This window comes from Anolis sagrei, chromosome 5 (assembly GCF_037176765.1).
Source record: "Anolis sagrei isolate rAnoSag1 chromosome 5, rAnoSag1.mat, whole genome shotgun sequence".
In the NCBI taxonomy this organism is placed as follows: Eukaryota; Metazoa; Chordata; class Lepidosauria; order Squamata; family Dactyloidae; genus Anolis; species Anolis sagrei.
In genome coordinates, this window is record NC_090025.1 from 98,324,939 (window position 1) to 98,345,633 (window position 20,695).

General features: G+C 42.0%; 1 protein-coding gene across 1 annotated transcript in view; it reads right to left on the minus strand.

The window, feature by feature from the left end:
* The window catches only part of EFCAB6 (EF-hand calcium binding domain 6), a 195,047-nt gene that overhangs the window by 97,153 nt on the left and 77,199 nt on the right, over positions 1 to 20,695 (minus strand). Inside the window, exons 12-15 of the mRNA XM_060778167.2 lie at positions 19,295 to 19,366; positions 19,013 to 19,173; positions 15,298 to 15,468; positions 11,121 to 11,292 (exon numbers count right to left, since the gene is read on the minus strand). Coding sequence (XP_060634150.2) covers positions 11,121 to 11,292; positions 15,298 to 15,468; positions 19,013 to 19,173; positions 19,295 to 19,366 — 576 coding nt within the window. The remainder of the gene's footprint in view (positions 1 to 11,120; positions 11,293 to 15,297; positions 15,469 to 19,012; positions 19,174 to 19,294; positions 19,367 to 20,695) is intronic.

Here is a 20,695-nt window from a genome sequence, read left to right on the forward strand (position 1 = left end):
CTTGCGACGTACGTGGGATCACGAGCAGGGCCTCCCCAGATGACTGGAGTGAGCGTGTGGGTTCGTAGATGGAGATGCGGTCACGCAGGTAGGGTGGTCCCAAACCATTCAGGGCTTTGTAGGTGAGCACCTGCACCTTGAATTGGGCTCGGAAAATAAATGGCAGCCAGTGGAGCTCCTTGAACAGGGGGTTGACCTCTCCTGATGATGAGCTCCAGTTAGCATCCTAGCTGCTGCCCGCTGGACCAATTGAAGTTTCTGAGCCGTCTTCAAGGGCAGCCCCATGTAGAGCGCATTGCAGTAATCCATTCTAGAGGTGACCAAGGCGTGGACCACCCCGGCCAGATCAGCCTTCACGAGGTACGGTCGCAGTTGGCGCACAAGTCTCAATTGTGCAAAGGCCCTCCCGGATACCGCCGACACCTGAGCCTCAAGTGTGAGCAAAGAATCCAGGAGGACACCCAAATTGCGGACCTGTGGCTTCAGGGGGAGTGTAACCCCGTCCAACACAGGTAACCACCCTATACCCCGGTCCGGTTTACGATCGACCAGGAGGACCTCTGTCTTGTCGGGATTGATCTTCAGCTTGCTCTTCCTCATCCAGATCGACACAGCGGCCAGGCACTCGTCCAGCACCCGAGAAGCCTCCTTGGAATTAGGTGGAAAGGAGTAGTAGAGTTGCGCGTCATCCGCATAAAGATGGCACCCAACTCCAAAAATAAATAAATAAAAATAAATAAATAAATAAATAAATATATAATAAATATACTTCAGAAGGTGGAAAAGCAAAAAAGGAACCCTTTCCAAAGATATCAAAGCCTAAAAAGTCTTGTATGGGAAAATATGATTCTCCAAAAAGCCTGGACCCAAGCAAGCAAGTTACATCCAACACCGAGGCTGGATCCACACTACCACATAATCCAGATTATCAAATGAAATAATCCAAATTATCTGCTTTGAACTTGATTATATAAGTCTTCGCTGCCATATAATCCAAAACTGATAATCTGGATTTTGTCTGGCAGTGTAGATGGGGCCTAAGACTAGTTTAGGTCATCTGCCAAAGTTTCCTAACACCTTTTGAAGTCAGTCCCTCATACAATGTGTTGCAGGAATCAAAACTGTGTGCAGTTGAGGTGTGCCTCCCATGGCCAAAGAAGACAATGCCAGGAATGTATTTATTTATTTATTTTGTCGTGTCAGGAGCATCCTGTTGTGAGATAATTGGCCGTCTGCAAGGACGTTGCCCAGGGGACGCCCGGATGATTTTTGATGTTTTATCATCCTTGTGGGAGGCTTCTCTCATGTCCCCGCATGAGGAGCTGGAGCTGATAGAGGGAGCTCAACCGCCTCTCCCTGGATTTGAACCTGCAACCTGTCCTGCCAGCACAGGGCTTTAACCCACTGTGCCACCGGCGGCTCCATAATGCCAAGAATGGGCACTGTTCACACTTTAACTGTAATAAATTGTGCTTATGTTCCCTTTATTTCATCAGTTTTTTACTTATTTGAGGATTCCTTGGTGGCACAGCGGGTTACACTGCTGAGCTGTTGAACTTGCTGATTGAAAGGTTGGCAGTTCGAATACGGGGAGCAGGATGAGCTCCCACTCTTACGCCCAGCTTCTGCCAATCTAGCAGTATGAAAACATGTATATGTGAGTTGATCAATAAGTACTGCCTTAGCAGGAAGGTGATGGCGCTCCATGCAGTCATGCCGGCGACATGACCTTGGAGGCATCTACGGACAACGCCGGCTCTTCGTTTTAGAAATGGAGATGAGTACAACCCCCCAGAGACACAACTAGACTTAATGTCAGGGGAAACCTTTACCCTTTACTTTTATACTTATTTATTTATGCAATGCTTTTTGCGCAAAATAAATAATTGTAATAACCGTATGTTGTTGTCTTTGCATTTTGTCCACTTTTTTTTTTGTTTTTTCTAGTTCTTCTGATTCTTCTTCTGGCTCCTCCGGCTCCTCCTCCTCCTCCCCCCCTCCTCTTCTTCCTCTTCCTCTTCCTCTTCCTCTTCCTCTTCCTCCTCCTCTTCTTCTTCTTCTTCTTCTTCTTCTTCTTCTTCTTCTTCCTCCTCCTCCTCCTCCTCCTCCTCCTCCTCTTCTTCTTTGTGTTCGTCTTCTTCTTCTTGGGTTCCTTTTGTTTCTTTTCCACTGCAGTATCTTCATAATTATAAAATGCAAGTTAGGGGAGGAGGACTTTCCTCAGGCAAAGTATCAGTTCTGGCTACCAGAGTAACCAAATAATGAAGCTGAGTTTTGAGGGTGCTTATTATCCCGTCTTGGTATCCTTGAAGTGACTGGCTTGACTCCGAAGGAGCTGGGGGAGGTGATGGCTGACAGGGCCCTCTGGCGTAGGGTGGTCCATGAGGTCACGAAGAGTTGGAAGTGACTGAATGAATGAACAACAACTATCCCACCTAGCATAATAAAATCATAGAATCATAGGGTTGGCAGAGACATCATGGGCCATCCAGTCCAACATCTGCCAAGAAGTAAGAAAATCACATTCAAAGCACCTCTGACAGATGGCCATCCAATCTCTGTTTTTTTTTAATCATGTCAGGAGCGACTTGAGAAACTGCAAGTCGCTTCTGGTGTGAGAGAATTGGTCGTCTGCCAGGACATTGTCCAGGGGACGCCTGGATGATTTGATGTTTTTATCATCTTTGTGGGAGGCTTCTCTCATGTCCCCGCATGAGGAGCTGGAGCTGATAGACAAACAGCAAGGCTCTTATCTTGAGAAAGATAGACAATGGGCTTTATTCCGCCAACATACAGCATCGAGATCCCCTTTTATTTTAGTGGGAGGGAAGTTTGAATTCATGAATAATGCAAAGGTTGGACTGAAAGAAGGAGGACTAACTGAAGTTTCATCTGGAAAAGATAGAGGCGCTCCTGGTCATATCAGGGATTCAATTTATGTCCAGAGGAGGATGACTAAACTGATCAAGGGTCTGGAGAACAAGCCCTATGAGGAGCGGCTTTAAAAGCTAGGCATGTTTAACCTGCAGAAGACAAGGTTGAGATGAGACATGATGAGGGCCATGTATAAATATGTGAGGATGGAGCAAGCATGTTTTCTGCTTCCCTAGAGACAAGATAAGAGCCTTGCTGTTTGAGAAAGCAGCATTGTACAAGAGGCTGCAACAGTTAGTAATTCGGATATTACATTAATTAATTAATTTAATTAATTTAATTAACTGGGGGCCCCGTGGTGCAGTGGGCTGTTGAGCTGCTGAACTTGTTAACCGAAAGGTAATAATTCGCATATTACATTAATTAATCAATTTAATTAATTTAATTAACTGGGGGCCCCATGGTGCAGTGGGTTAAAGTGCTGAGCTGCTTCACTTGTTAACCAAAAGGTCGCAGGTTTGAATCCAGGGAGCGGCATGAGCTCCCATTGTCAGCCCCAGCTTCTGCGAACCTAGCAGATCGAAAACATGCAAATATGAGTAAATCAATAGGTACCGTACTGGTGGGAAGGTAAGGGCACTCCATTCAGTCATGCCAGCCACATTACCTTGGAGGTGTCTACGGACAACGCCGGCTCTTCGGCTTAGAAATGGAGATGAGCACCAACCCCCAGAGGCGGGCACGACTGGACTTAAATGTAAGGGGAAAACCTTTACCTTTACCTAATTAATTTAAATAAACAATGAGTGAAAATGTGCCTCTGGTTAGCGGGAAAGCAGATTTTACATTTTAAAATATTTTTTAGAATACACGTTTATACAAATTTAATGCGGAAACTATCATTTTAGTAGCAGCATGTTCTTTGTTCACAGAAAGATGATAATGAACACATGTGCTATGGCATACATATTTATCTCACAAAGAAAGTATTTTAACAACTCTCTCAATTAGTCATATTATGCAGATTTAAATCAATAAATAAACTGATCTGTCGGGGGTACTTTGATTGTGCTTTTCCTGCATGGCAGGGGGTTGGACTAGATGGCATATGTGATCTCTTCCAACTCTATGATTCGATGATCAAGGAATCACAACTCAGAGAATTAATCAGCTAAGACTGAATTCTTCTTCGTACTTAACAGTAAAGCCATTGGACTTGAACAGACATGCACAGATTCCACTATAAGAATTTTTATACAGCATCTTGAGCTTCCAGACACTACCCATAAGTTAAAACTATAGAATCAATTACAGTAGCATAGCTGTTAGCATCTATTTGAAACTACTAGGCCTGGGTAACAACGGAAAAATTTGTTTCTAAAATCGATTCGTTTTTTGGGGGGGTTTTGCGTTTCGTTATTTAAAATAATTACAAAATTTTCCTTTTAAAAAGTTCGATATTTACGAAATTTCGTAAATGTGAAAAAAATTACAAAACATTAACGAAACGATTTCCGAAACAATAACGAATCGATTCGTTAATGGCGGACGCGACCGTGAAATACGCTAAAAAACCTCCAAATGGGACAGGGGGAACTTCTGAAGCTTCCCTCTCCCTCTGTTGGTGTGATATTATAATTTTTTTTCACTAATTAAACAAAAAACAACTATAAATCTTGCCCCAGACATGCGGAAATAATAACGAAACGACCTCAAAATGATAACGAAACAAATACATAACGAATTACGAAGCATTTACAAAACGTATTTAAAAAATCGTTCTTTTAAAAAATTGCTCCAGAATGGTTTGTTATCGCTTCGTAATCAAGAAAAGTAACGAATTATTAACGAATTACGAATTAACGAAACGAAACCACCCAGCCCTAGAAACTACATATAGGTGGAAGTCACAATGCAATTGGTTTCAAACTTGTGGCCGTGCAATTCACCACCACTTTAAGCTTCATAAATTATCCCAACATTTTTAATTTAGGCATATTATTTTGTACTTGTGCTTTATATATATTTTTGTCTTCTTCTAATTGCTTCAGTGGTGATTATTCTTTTCTATTTTGCTTACTTAGCTTTGGAGATTAAAAGGGAAAAAAAGAAGCGTTGCATGACTGAATGGTGTAAAAATGTAAAAAAAGTGAGAATGCTCTAATTAGCAAATTATCACTCTTTGCAGTAGATTTTAAAAGCTTTTGAAAAAAGATTAGCAGCTTGGTGCTTTCGTACAGGCTTTTCCTATCAGATTGTGTGCTTAATTCTGGAACTACAGGAGCGTGACACACAAAGAAAGCCATTGTCGCATAAATATAATAAAGAATATGATCTCTCTCTCTGTACAATATTATTTGGTATGAATGGCTCTGAGCCAAGTTCCATGTACAGTGTGATAGAGCTCCCACATAAGTGGTTACTCCAACATTGGGGGGACTATAGAAACTGCATGAATGGGGTGGAGGGTGAACTCCAATGGGTAAGGTTAGCATTTTCTGTTGCTTCATGCCTACAGGAAGCTGTTCAATCGGTTTATTAGTACACAACCATCATCTCTGATAATTAATGGTGCGCCCTTCAGATCAAGAGCCAGTGGGACTTAAATGGGATTCCTATCAAGCCTATGCAAAGGCTCAATTTGTACATCAAAACCATGGCACAGCTTCAGCATCTCACTTGAAAGGCAAAGGTGTGACTGCAAATGGTATTTGAGTCAACTAACAATACACAGAAGCACAGCCAAGATAAAGGTGGCCAGGCTTTGTCTCATCATGCAGACAGGCTCAAACAGTAAACAAGGGAAGATGTTTTATTAGACTTGTTTATACAGAACTGGGAAGCCTCCATAGCTCTTACAACAAACTACAAAATGCTGTTAATAAGCTATAGTAACTTGATTGAGTCCAGCTGCTCTTTACATCAAGTAAATCAGGAAGATGTAAGCCTTACTGAAGGATCAAATTACAGAGTTCCAGCTTGCTCTTTAGTTTGAATCTGGGTTTGAATCTGAATTCAGATAGTCATGATAACCATGTATCTCTATGAAGACCCCAGAAACCACCATGCAAGGTAACTGAGTCCATGAGCTAAAAGAGATTAGATCTTGTGTTTCTAAAGAGACTGTTGGAGCTCAGCCTGTGATCTGGCTGGGGTGGTCCATGCCTTGGTCACCTCTAGATTGGATTACTGTAATGCGCTCTACGTGGGGCTGCCCTAGAAAACGGCTCGGAAATTCCAACTGGTCCAATGGGCGGCGGCCAGGATGTTAACTGGTGCTCCTTACAGAGAGAGGTCAACCCTCCTGTTTAAGGAGCTCCATTGGCTGCCATTTACCTTTTGATCCCAATTCAAGGTGCAGGTGCTTACCTACAAAGCGCTAAACTGTTTGGGACCTGCCTACCTGCATGACCGCATCTCCATTTATGAACCCATGCGTTCCCTTCGTTCATCCGGAGAGGCCCTGCTCGTGATCCCACCTGTGTCGCATGTGCGTTTGGTGGGGACGAGGGACAGGACCTTTTCTGTGGTTGCCCCCCGACTTTGGAACACCCTCCCCAAAGACATCAGATTAGCACCCACGTTGGCAGTCTTTAGGAAGAGCTTGAAGACCTGGCTATTCCAATGTGCCTTTCTGGAATAGGAAAACTCCAGCATTATGTCCCAGAAGCACTTGAATGTAAGATTCTCTGCACATTGCACTTGCCCTGAAATCCAACATATCACCTGTCCCACCCAGCCTTTTTTATCAGTACCCATTACTTGGCCCGGCCCTTGTTTTTACCGTGTTATAGTGTAATGTTTTGTTGTTATTGCTTTATGTTTTTGATTTTGCTTTGAGTGTCTTGTTATGCTGTTGTTGTGTTGAGGCCTTGGCCTTTGTAAGCCGAATCGAGTCCTTCGGGAGATGCTAGCGGGGTACAAATAAAGTTTAATAATAATAATAATAATAATAATAATTGTGTTCCAGGATCAGGGGGCTTTGGATGTGGGAAGTGATCTCCATGAGTTTCAAGATGGCAATGGTTTGGTAAGTGATCTTGATGCAGAGAATGACCAGGAGATCCCTGTTCAAAGTGTAGTTTTCCATGAGACTGTTCCTGAGGGTTGTGGTGTTGGGACTCAGCTTGTGTGTGAACCTGAGCCTGAATCTCTGATTGTATTGCCTAATGCTGATGCCAATGTTGATGCTAATGTTGTTGGGCCTAGTTTGGATAGTGAGGCTGAAGTGATCAATGAGGACGAGGCTCAAGATGGAGACACTTTGGGCAGTAAAACTCCTACAGGCGTTGATTTAGAGACCTCAAGAGAAAAGCCAAGTTCTCATGAGAAAGTTTCTGTCAGACCGAGAGAAGAAAATTCACTCCCTTTTCCTCCTGGTCCGAGCTTGCAAGATGACACCTGGTTGGGCCAATGATAACAAGCACAGCTTGGAGATAAGCCAGAACCGCAGGGAGGCCCAATGTTTACGTAGGTCCGAGAGAATCCGACAACTGAAACCAAAGATTAGAGTTAGACGGAATCAGTTTTTGGGATTTAAGAGTGCCCGTGAGGGGGATTTCCTCAGACCATGGATCGTTTAGTATCAAGTACAAACCTCCTGGGTTTTCCAATTTCCAGTGGTCTGGTCTCTTAGGGAATTTCTGGCTTCAAGTGAGATTAGCTAGGGGTTAATCTGTTCATGGATTTCTATTGAGAGTTATTTGGACATTACTGCTTTGGATTTTCTGCAAGCTTTCTGGACATTGCTGTTTGCTGTTTCATTTTGGCTTTTTAACCTTTGGACTTCAATCTATTTTATATTCATCTTTCAATAAAAAGGATTGTATTTTTTCTAAACCAAGGTGTATTAATGGAAAGAGGGCCCTGTTTCCAGCTCTGGAATGCAACATGTGGGGATGATGGTGCGCTTTCTGAATTGTTACCAGAGAGTTCCCATGATAGGGAACATGAAAACAGCTTGGCACCTGGCCCAGCTGCAGAAATTAATGAGCAAATGGATAATGAACAAATAGATAGGTGCGAGGAGATTAGTCAAAACAGGAGAGCTGAACAGTGGCTTCGGCGGTCTGCCAGGCTTTGAGAGAAAAAGATAAGAAGTTCTCAGTTAAAATGAAACCAGTTTCTGAATGCTAGAGACTTAGCTAACAAGGAGATAAAAGTCTCAAGTACAGGATATGTAGTCAGATGAAGCATCGTTTGGAATCAAGTCAAGATTTCATTCCTGTTCATGGAAGTTTTGCTTGGGAAATTCATGTTTTAAGTGCCTTTGTTTCATGGTTTTGATTCTTAGATTTTATGCTCTATATTCATGTCTTGGGCTCATGATTCTTTGCATGTTATTTGGAAAGTTTTGCCTTGGTTTTTACGGACTTTGTTGGACTATTACCTTGGATTACTTTGTTCCTGCTTACCTTCCTACCTAATTGGATCTAACTATTTATTTAAAGTGTTTTTTTTAACTTATTGCTTTTTAATTATTTTCAATAAAAGGATTGTTTCCCATCCAACAGTGTGGTGTTTAAAGTCAGCGGGCTTTTCCTGTCCTGGAGGGCAACAGAGACATTGCCTAAAGTTGCACAGAGAAGTTCCAATATCACGTGGACATGATATTGTTTTCAATAAGCCTGCTTTATTTGAGAACCATAAAGCTGACCTCAATCCCTTGGTGACACATGGTGGACCACACATGGTTTCATCAGATCTTTGTTTTGTTTTGTTCTATTGCCTGCCAAAATGGCTATAACACAGGTGTGGTGGCTTGCATCCATGCTGATAACAAGTTGTAATAGGTTTCAACTACAAGATGAAGGAGATGGCATTAACAGAAGAAAGTGAGGGAGGTTGTTTCTCCCGTAAGACTAGCTCCTTCTGAGTAGGGGAAGACGCCAGACTTCCAGTCTGTTTCTCTGAAGTGCTAACTCCTTTGGTTTTGGTTGTTGCCAGCGTTTGGAGAGTCTCAGTGGAGTCACTGTCATCAGAGGAGTCACTTACAGATACATTAGTACAATGAACTGATAATTTCCTGTGGTTCTTTCCCTTGCGAGGGGAGTTCAGAAGAGCAGCTGTGTTGGGCTCATGCTGAGTTTCCATGTCACTAGGATTAGGTGACTGTGCAATCATATTTTTTAACTGTGTTAATTTAATTTTCAAACGGCTGAGTCCTGTCTGAGTTTCTGATTTGGGAACCTCTGCAGCGTCATGCACTCTTCTAGTGATTAAGTCACAGACTAATAACTCTTCAAAGTCCCCAGTAATATCAATGGAAAGTTTGAGCCATAAAGAGTCAAAATATTAGGGATTGTGGAAGGTCAAAAGTATACGTTTGGAACCAGCATGATTTGGCAAGTAGTGATTATTTTTTAGATTGATCAATCTTTGTTGATAGTTTAGTAGTTGGGATAGTGACATTAAAATATGTTGCCTGCTGCTCTATTTAAATTCATTTTGGTGGATCTCCAGTAAGAGCTGGGTTTTCTGTAGAATATGCTGAAAGCCTGGGGGGAAAGCTGGTCGAGGAGTTTTTGTAAGTTTTCCACCTTGTCTGCAGTATTATTTAGCCAGTGCAAAATAAGGATCATAGTTTCTGACAAATGTCAGCATATCTCTTGACAAGGCTGAGTGATGTATTTTTGGGGAGAGCTGTACTTCGGGGAGAGCTGGGTAAGTGATCCAAGAAGTTATCTTAGCTACTTTCCTGCTCTGGAGAATGTCCTGGGCTGGATCCCCAAAGGGCTGGAGGTAGGCCAGTCTACTTGTTGCTGGATTTATGGTAGAAGTTTGGAAGGTAGGAGTCAATTCTAATCTGTTTCTCTGTTTTGGCTGATTTGTGGGTTCCTGTTTAATTGCTGGGGCAAGTCCGAGTTATTTTCTTCCCCCTGGGTGGCGTTTTGGACTGTGTGTCTTGGGTCATCTACGAGGGTTGAATGAAAAGTAATGCCTCCACCTTCATTACTTGGGTTTGAATGGGAATATTTTAATAAATCAAACGCAGAAATAATGCTTAGAATGTGCTCTTTAACTACCACTATTCACTTTTCCACATAATCACCAGACAATTGGATACATTTCTGCCAACGATGAACAAGTTTTCTGAAGCCATCGCGGAGGAAGTCGACACTCTGTTTCTGCAACCCACCGTACACAGATCTTCTGATAGACAAGCAAATCCATAATGTGACCCACATGTTCTTGTGAAATCCCGATTATGCTTGAAATTTCTCTCTGAGTGATACGACGATTGACCTCAATCAATCTGTCAACCTTTTGCTTGTGAAACTCAGTGGTTGCTTTCACAGGACGTCCAAACTCTTTGTTTGTCACGCAAGTCAGATGCTCCCACCTCAACATCTTTAAACTTACTCGCCCAACGATGCACAGTACTCACATCAACACAATCATCATAAACAGCTTGCATTCTCTTATGAATTTCCTTTGGGGTGACACCTTCTGCTGTCAAGAATTCAATGACTGCACGTTGCTTAAGTCGCACTGACCGACTGTCTGCGCAGGGTTCCATACTTTACACTTTAACAACACAAACGTTCAGTGCTAATGCTTCCTGCCAAAATGGAACTGTAGAGGAGAGTCTACTGAACAAGCCAGTACCTGCCGCATAATAGTACTGCCATCTGTTGAGGAGTTATGAAGGTCAAGGCATTACTTTTCATTCAACCCTCGTAGTATGAGCTCCTCTCCCTTAAGGAGCTTAGTTCAGGAGGTGCTAGTTGGTCGCCCTCTTGGTCTTCCTTTTCCCTTTCCATTTTCTTCTAGTATTTTTTTTTCTAAATAGTATTTTGTGTTTTAGCCTTTTAACATACCTCTGTATTATATCTTTTAGCCTAGACTCTAATGATTTTAATATATAATACTTTTATGAGACTGTACCCCACTCTCCTTATGCTGGTCTATGACTGTAATAAAGATTTGTTTGTTGTGGCATTAACAGAAGTGGTGCTATATCAAAATAATATGAGAGGCAGAATAGGGAAGTCTAAAATATAAATATGTTTTGTTCACCCTTTATGCCAGTATATTAGCAGCACAGGCAAATGACCTATGGCTATGCTATCAATTCACAAGTCATTCTGGCTGGGAGAGTCTAGGATTTACTGTCTTAAAAAGTGCTTTTCCCCAAAATCTTACAAGATACCAAGAGATTTCAACACAAAACATTTCCATTTTCATTCAATCTGATACATTCCTACCCAGTACGAAAAAGAAAATGCAAATTAAATTAAATTAACCTTTCGGAAATGAGTTTTACTCAGTTTCCCACTCGCTTGCTTGTTGTAGACAAGAAAAGCATCTCTAATGCCGGCTTCCTGATTCAGGATACCATCCCTCAGTCTTTCAATTACTTCATCAACAGTTCTATTCTTGGTGTTTCTGTAGGGATGGTCTTCAATCTGTTTCATTCTAAAATTGGAAAATGGGCAACGAAGAGAGGCATCTTAAATACAGTACTATAAAATATTTGATTAAGCATTAATGATCTGTACGGTTGCAATCATAGAGCACATACGCACATTTACAAGCTTTGTGCGAAGTGACAGTTGTTTATAAAGCTATAATTACCAGCTCTTCAGCTTTCAAGGGCCACATGATCAATCTGAAAAGGGAATTAATGTAGAGGCAACTATTAAGCTGATTGTATGACAAGAGAATCCTGGAGATGTCAGGGACTCTGCTAAGATTTACTTAGGTTGAACATTGAGATAATCTTATCTAGACCACCACACAAATAGAGATACCCAGTCTACCAGGAGCCAACTTCAGTTCAGTAGAGGCAGTGGACGCTACATGACAAGAAATGCACACATGGAATTGGGGGCCTCTACTAAAAAACACAGGGTGCCTTTTTAAAGCTAGCAGTGATTTGCTCATGAATAGAGTTCTCTTTGGACATCAATCATGGGTTGGGCTATATAACCACTACTGACAGGTGACACAGGCTCCTTCTACACTGCCATATAAAATCCAGATTATCTGCCTTGAATTGGTGGGTCAGCGCTGCTTGTTTTATTATCTCACAGCAGCATTTGACACAGTTGACCACAATCTTTTGACCCACCACCTTGCTGCTGTCGGGGGGGGGGGGGCAGCTTTAAATTGGCTGTCCTCCTTTCTTCACAACCGTGGACAGCGAGTGGAGAGGGGAGGCCTGGTCTCTGAGAGGTCCCCTCTATCTTATGGGGTTCCTCAGGGGGCCATTCTCTCCCCTCTGTTGTTTAACATCTATATGCGACCACTTGCTCAGCTGGTTCGAGGTTTTGGGCTTGAGTGTTACCAGTACGCTGATGACACTCAGCTTGTGCTGAAGATGGAAGGCCGACCAGACTCTGTACCTGATTGTTTCCATCAGTGCCTCGAGGCCGTTACTGGATGGCTGCGTGCCAGCAGGTTGAGGGTGAATCCAGCAAAGACGGAGATCCTATGGCTGGGTCGACTGGGCAGTGGGGATATCCAGCTGCCTACCCTGGATGGAGAGGCGCTACGCCCGTCATCATTGGTAAAGAGTCTGCGAGTCCTTTTGGACCCTTTGCTGACGATGGAGGCCCAGGTCTCCGCCGTTAGCAGAACCGCCTTTTTTCATCTGCGGCAGGCTAGACGGCTGGCTCCCTATCTGTCCAGGGACAACCTAGCTACAGTGATCCAGGCTACGGTCATCTCAAGACTGGACTACTATAACGCCCTCTACATTGGCCTTCCTCTGTCGGTGATCCGGAAGCTCAAGTTGGTACAAAATGCAGCTGCTCGGCTTCTTGCGGGAATTCCGATGAGATGCCACATAACACCAATCTTACTGCAGCTGCATTGGTTAACAATTGAGCACCGGATCACTTTCAAAGTGATGGCCTTGCATGGTCTGGGGCCGATGTACCTGAGGGACCGCCTCACCCCCTTCCAACCCCAGAGATCCCTCCGTTCTGAAGACCAAGATTTGTTGGAAATTCCCAGTATCAAGACCTTGCGTCTCACAGCAACCAGACGCAGAGCCTTTACAGCAGTGGCACCATCACTCTGGAACACTCTGCCACCTGAAGTCCGTGCCTTGCGGGACTTATCAGCTTTCCACAGGGCATGTAAGACATATCTGTTTCGACAGGCCTTTGATATTTTATATTGTTGTTTTTAAATTGTTTTAAATTGTTGTTGAATTTGAGCCTGTTCTTGTAAGCCGCTCCAAACCCCAGAGGAGTGGTGGCATATAAGTTCGAATAATAAATAAATAAGTAAATAAATAAATAAAATTATATTTATATTTATTTATTTATGACATTTATATGCTGCCCTTCTTACCCCGAAGGGGACTCTGAGTGGCTTACAAGGTATATATTGCATACAATATATTATATTATTAGCATAGTACAATATCAGCATATAATAATAATAATAATAATAATAATAATAATAATAATAATACTTTATTTATACCCTGCTCCATCTCCCCCAGGGGGACTCAGTGCGGCTTACATGAGGCCACGCCCATCAGTACAGTATTGTTGTTCATTCGTTCAGTCGTCTCCGACTCTTCGTGACCTCATGGACCAGCCCACGCCAGAGCTCCCTGTCAGCCGTTACCACCCCCGGCTCCCTCAAGGTCAGTCCAGTCACTTCAAGGATGCCATCCATCCATCTTGCCCTTGGTCGGCCCCTCTTCCTTTTGCCTTCCACTTTCCCCAGCATCATTGTCTTCTCTAGGCTTTGCCGTCTCCTCATGATGTGGCCAAAGTACTTCAACTTTGTCTCTAGTATCCTTCCCTCCAGTGAGCAGTCGGGCTTTATTTCCTGGAGGATGGACTGGTTGGATCTTCTCGCAGTCCAAGGCACTCTCAGAACTTTCCTCCAACACCACAGCTCAAAAGCATCTCTCTTCCTTCGCTCAGCCTTCCCTAAGGTCCAGCTCTCACATCCGTAGGTTACTACAGGGAATACCATGGCTTTGACTAGACGGATCTTTGTTGCCAGTCTGATGTCTCTACTCTTTACTATTTTATCGAGATTGGACATTGCTCTCCTCCCAAGAAGTAAGCGTCTTCTGATTTCCTGGCCACAGTCTGCATCTGCAGTAATCTTTGCGCCTAGAAATACAGGGTTAGTCAAAATGAATAGGCCAATAAGAAAATTAATTGTACCCGAATGTATGTTTACTGTAACCAAACCACAGCTACGTAGCAACAGATAAACTATCAAAGTTTTTTTTGAGCAACACACATGTACGTTAATGCTGCTAGGCGTCGCTAGGAGTCGCTGTTTTCAAAATGGCGGAATCAGGCAAAGAGAAGGCGTTTTGTGTGATGACATTTGCTAAAACAATGTCAGTAATTACGGTCCAGCGAGAATTTCGAGCCAAGTATGGCAAGGAACCACCTCATCGACATTCCATTGCGAGGTGGGTAAAGCAATTTGAGGAGACGGGCTGCTTATGCAAGGGTAAATGCATATGTGCTGCATTCGATGCCATTACGTCGGATGTGCTGCAACGGATGTGGAATGAACTGGACTATCGCTTGGACGTCTGCCGTGTCACACGGGGCGCTCATATCGAACATCTCTGAAGGTGAGACAAAACTTTGATAATTTATCTGTCGATACGTAGCTGTAGTTTGGTTACAATAAACATACATTCGTCTAAAATTAATTTTCTTATTGGCCTATTCATTTTGACTAACCCTGTACAAAGTCTGTCACGGCCTCCACGGTTTCTCCCTCTAAAATCAGTACAGTACATACATTATAATAAAACAACTGAACAAATGAACAACAATGATAAAATATTTAAAAATTATAAAATAAAAAAGAATCATTTGCAGCCCACTTGTCACACAGAACTTTGTGTCATTCAGTAAAATCGATCAGCAGTAAACCTAAAGCACCACTAACTTATGAAGATAGTTATCAGACAATAGGCTAATAGCCTATGGCTCTGAGTTAAATTAGATTTTAAGGAGATTAATTTTTTTAAAGCCAATCACAAACAAACCATGCAAAATACATAGGTGGGAAAAATAACATGCTACAGCAAAGAGTAATCTTTCACTAGTGGAGGACTATATCTTCTAAAAATATCATATAAGCATATCACCAGACCGATTCTAAGATAGCTTTAAGAGAGGAATGAATTAATTCATAAAATATAACTTCAAGGATGCTAGACACAACAGCTTAAATGCTAGGTGTAGCAGATAAAAACAGAAGGTCCTCAAAGGACAGAAGATGCTATGCAATTCCAAAATATCACTAGATTTCATCAAGAAAGAATGTAAAGGTCTTTCCCCAGGCAAAGTAGGAAAAAATCATCAAGGGAAGATTAAATCTTGACAATGATAAGTAATCCTCTAGAGACTTCTGCACTTTTCTACCTTTGCATCTAAACCTTTAGCAGGGAACTGCGTACACTTGCAATCACTTATACAATACCTCTCTGTATGATCCATTGGTTTTTTTCCTTCTCTGTGTTGACTTTCTCGGGAGGAAGGGCTGCTGGCCATGACAATTAATTCTTTTGGCAAATCGGCAACTCCTAGACTATGTAACAGCATCCTGTATAGGACTCCTTCTGTAGTATCATCTTGGTATTTCTGATATAATCTAGACAGAGCATATTCAAAATTATTATTAACATTTCCTGAACAAATCGTACATTTTCTAAGGAAACCTCCCATTATTTATTTATTTGTTTATTTATTTACTGCTTTTATATTCCGCCCTTCTCACCCCGCAGGGGACTCAGGGCGGATTACAGTGTACACATATATGGCAAACATTCAATGCCAATTTTTGACATACAAACATATACATACACACACAGAGGCTATTTAACTTTTTTCTGGCCGCCAGGGGAGCTGTTGCTTTCATCGTCCATCTGCGACGCTGAGGAAGTACTTCCGCATTCCCCACATGCTTCCCCACTGGAATGCTTTGCTGGAGTCTTCTTTATGGCCTCATAAATTAGTTAATTTAGCCTCCCCACACTTTAAGGTGGTACCTAATTTTCCTACTTGACAGATAAAACTGTCTTTCGGGTTGCAAAGTTTGACAACAGGCTACCAACAGGTTTCCAACAATTGGTTGGAAACCCACTCCAACCTGGGCTGGCTTCGAACTCATGACCTTTTGGTCAGAGTGATCTTTAATGCAGCTGACACTCAGCCAGCTGTGCCACAATCCCGGTATCTTATGAAAGTGGTGTAGTGGATGGAGTTTTGGACTATGACTAGAGACCAGGCTTCAAATCTTTGCTCCACCATTGTGCTGGTACGGTTGTACCAGGAGCTTCAGCTTCATTTTCTTTCTATTGAGTGTTTGCATATATTCCAAGGTTCCATGCATTTGCAACAAGGTGGCTTCCTTTGGTTTGCAATCATAGGGCTAGCCACCTGTCTATCATTCCGCCCCTTTCCCCAGGGCCATGGGAAGAGAGGGAGCCATTTTTAGTTCAGTCTTATAGTGGAAAGCTAAGCTACAGGACGTGGATTAGCTCCATCCATAGAAAAGCTTCATTTCCTACAGCATCCGGGGCAGAAATTCCAGGGGGAAACAGTCCCAAAGCTCTGGCTGGGAGCTTACAGCCTCTCAGCTTTACAGCATCTGAGGGAAACAGTCCTAAAGTTTCAGAAGAAAACAGTTTTGCAGACCCAAAGAACTCCAGCTGGAGAATCTACATAGCCTTGACTGGTAAGTCTACTCAGGACCCAAGACGCAGATTGGAACCAGTAGTAGAACCCACATCAGCAAAGCTTAGACAGTAGATTACCTGGGAAGGGTTAAAAAAAAGGGTTTTCCTTGTTAAAAAAAGAAATAGTTCTCCAAGCAAGGTGCCTGTCCATTTTGGGGCAAGTTAAGAAGCATTTGTCTAACCTGTTGAAGATCCAAGAAGTGTTTGTTGTTTTACTGAAGACCTAAGCAATAATAAAGAACTTTGTTAAACATTTCAAGCCCTCTAAAGACTGTGTATGGGAAAATCCTTGAAGGTCTCTCACCTGTGGCACCCCGGCTCCCCGCTGGGCACAAAGAGCACGTCCTGTTTAAAAAATCAATTATTACAGGCCCAGCGCGTGGCAGCTCAACCGTAGAAAACCACTGGATGACCCTTCTATACTGCTATATAAAATCCAGATTATCTGCTTTGAACTGGATTATATGTCAGTGTAGACTCATATAATCCAGTTCAAGGCAGATCTGGATTATCTGCTCTGATAATCTGGATTATATGGCAGTGTGGAAGGGGCCCAAATCAGCCTCAAGAGGAAGGCAATGGCAAGCTTCATTTGAACAAATTGGTCTTTCAAGATATGATGCTTGAAAAAAAATTAAAATTTGGGGAGCAGGAAGTAGGGCACAGCGACTGTGGCACAGCTGCCTGGGAGTCAGCTGCATTAGATCACTATTGACCGAAAGGTCATGAGTTGGAAGCCAGCCTGGGTCGCAGTGAGTTTCCGACCATTGTGTAGCTCACTGTAGGCCTTTGCAGCCCAAAAGACAGTTGCATCTGTTAAGTAGGAAATTTAGGTACCACTTATATGGGGGAGGCTAATTTAACTAATTTATGATGCCATAAAAAATCTCCAGCAAGCATACAAAGAATGAGGAAGTACTCAATCAGTGTCACAAATGGACGGTGAAGCGACAGCTCCCCTGGTGGCCAGAATAACCTCATAAAGCTGGAATGTTAAATAGCCTCTATTTATTTGTCATGTCAGGGCAACCAGTCAATTATATTACATTATAATTATATATATAATTATAATAGCCTCTGAGTGTCCGTCTATATGTGTTGTGTGTCTATGGCATTGAATGTTTGCCATGTATATGTACATTGTAATCCGCCCTGAGTCCCCTGCGGGGTGAGAAGGGTGGAATATAAATACTCTAAATAAATAAAATCCAGTTTTCCAATGTGGATCATTCTCATCCCAGTTGTTACACCTGTATCACATCATACAGAGAACACAGCTACAAATATGAAATGAAATTTACAGATCCGCATGCAATGAAATTTGCATTTACAACTTGATTCTTCAGTGGGAATGTCACCTGCCAGAAAGCCATCTGCAGCCAAGATGACTATCAATCTGCTTGTTATTAACTGAAGGAAGTGGTAGATTGTAGGGCTGGGCAACCACGGAAAAATTTGTTTCTAAAATCGATTCGTTTTTTGGGGGTTTTTGCGTTTCGATTTTTAAAAGAATTCTGAAATTTTTCTTTTAAAAAGTTCGATATTTATGAAATTTTGTAAATTACAAAACAATACGAAACAATTACGAATCGATTCGTTAATGGCGGACGCGACCGCGCAATACGCTAAAAAAACCTCCAAATGGAACAGGGGGAACTTCTGAAGCTTCCCTCTCCCTCTGTTGTTGACTGTTGGTGTGATATTTATATATTTTTTTCACTGATTAAACAAACAACAACTATAAAACTTCCCCCAGACATGCAGAAATAATAATGAAACGATTTCAAAACGATAACGAAACAAATACAAAATGAATTCGAAACAATTACGAAACGAATTTAAAAATTCGTTTCGTTTTTTAGTTGCTCCTGAATGGTTTGTTATTGCTTCGTTATCAAAAAAATAACGAATTTTTAACGAATTACGAAATTACAAAACGAAACCACCCAGCCCTAGTAGATTGCACTCTGGTTACAACAGGGGCTTATCTCAACTTTTCTAAGTCAGTAACAACGTCACAGAACATAAAAACTTACAAAAGTGGTTTGTTCTTTTTTTTCAGTGCTGGAAATCTTCTCTTTAATATCACATTTCCTAAAGCTATGTTAAAATCCCCCTGCGTGGTTATGACACTTCCTGCCAGGCTTATGTCCAAAATCAGCATGTTTAAGGAATCATGTCAACCTGATAAGTGAAAATGCAGCAGCTTGGATCAGGAATCCTTTGTCAGGACAATGTTTATGAAGGAACACTGCCATCCACTGTTCCTTGGAGTAATGTGATTCATCTTGACAAAGACACACAAATTAAACTCCAGATTGCTGCTGGCAGACAGAAATGATATCTGGAAAAGGGTGTACAATCACTACGTATCACTGTTTGTAATGATCAAAGATTCACAAAGAGATGACAATTTTTTCAAAAACAAGATTGATATCTCCTGTACTGGCTACTTACGCAATAAAATGGTCGTCATTTAATGAGGGACAATATAGCTGAAGAACTTTCCGGAAATTATTTCTGCTGACAATGCCATTATTTTGTGGGTCAAATGCCCGCAGTGCTTTGCTAAACTCATTCCAATATCCTTTGACTTGCTCAGCCAATACATCTTCTGCCTATTATGCAAGCATTTGGACAAGGAATTCATAGATTTACAAAGAATGGTACGACTTTGTATAGCAAAATTATGAAAATAATTTTTAATTTTTGTTTAAAAAGCAAGGTTAGGTTACTTACAATCTTCCATGCTTCGAGGACAGATGTTGGTTTTTTAGCCTTCCTTGAATCACCAATCAATTTGGAACTTGCCTGAGTAAAAATGAGTATGGAATTAAAACTTTCCCAGTGGAACATTTCCAAAGATGAAGTCCAATTTTTGTGCATTTTTTAAAATCTCATCTGGCACTGTTTAAAATCAGCAATGAATAAAAAAATGAATAGCCCCAAATTAATATTTGAGTTGAATGTACCCGAAGACATATAAAGGAAATACCTAGTGGAAGTTATTAAGTAGGGCCTCATTTGCCAATAAAAGCAAAAGTCAGCCTTTATTTGGATTTGTGTAATTCGTGAGATGTGCTCCAAACACCAAATCCAAATACCAGACATACAGAACAGTTTGGAGAAAAAAGACACCACTTTCTTTGTTTACAGATGTATATAAGGGTTCGCCCATACATGTGGCTGCATCCAGGCGTCAACCAACTCATCCCAATTATCAATGAGCCCACAGATCTGGCCCAGTGCTGACTTTTCGTATGTCTAGGATATTTATGCAGTATTTCTAAACCCAGTAAAAATAAATTTCATGTACTGTGCTGTCACGTGCTGGGCCTGTAATAATTGTCTTTTGAACAGGACGTGCACTTTGTGCCCAGCGGGAAGCCAGGGTGCCTTGATAGAGAGGCCCTAAGGATTTTCCTCTGGAAGAGTCTTTAGAGGCTTGAAAGGTTTAACAAAGTCCTTTATTATTGAACAAATTAAACAAATACTTCTTCAATCTTCAATGGCAATCATACAAATGACTGGTAGCTTTCTTTATCTTGTCCACAAGGGACAGGCAACTGGTTTTGAGAACTGTTTCTTTTCCTTTGAAAGGAAAACCCTTTTTTAACCTCTCCCAGGTAATCTACTATCTAGGCTTTGCTGATGTGGGTCCTACTACCGGTTCCAAACTACGTCTTGGGTCCCGAGTAGACCTACCAGTCAAGGCTTTGTAGATTCTCCAGCTGGAGTTCTTTGGGTCTGTAAAACTGTTTCCCCTGAATGCTGTAAGGCTGAGAGGCTGTAAGTTCCCAGCCAGAGCTTTGGGACTATTTCACCCCGGAAACTGTTTCCCCCGAAGCTGTAGGAAATGAAGCTTTTCTGTAGGTGGAGCTGGTCCACGTCCTGTAGCTTAATTTCCTTCTGTAAGACTGAACTAAAAATGGCTCCCTCTCCTCCCAGGGCCCTGGGGCAAGGGGGGGGGGGAACCAAAACTTAACAACGATTGATGGGTCATTGGCCCTATAAATGCAAACCAAGGGAAGTCACCTTTGCAGAATGCCTGAAACCTTAGAATGCATGCAGACATTTAATAGGAAAAAAAATGAAGTTGGAGCTCCTGGTACAGCCGTACCAGCACATGCACTGTAGATG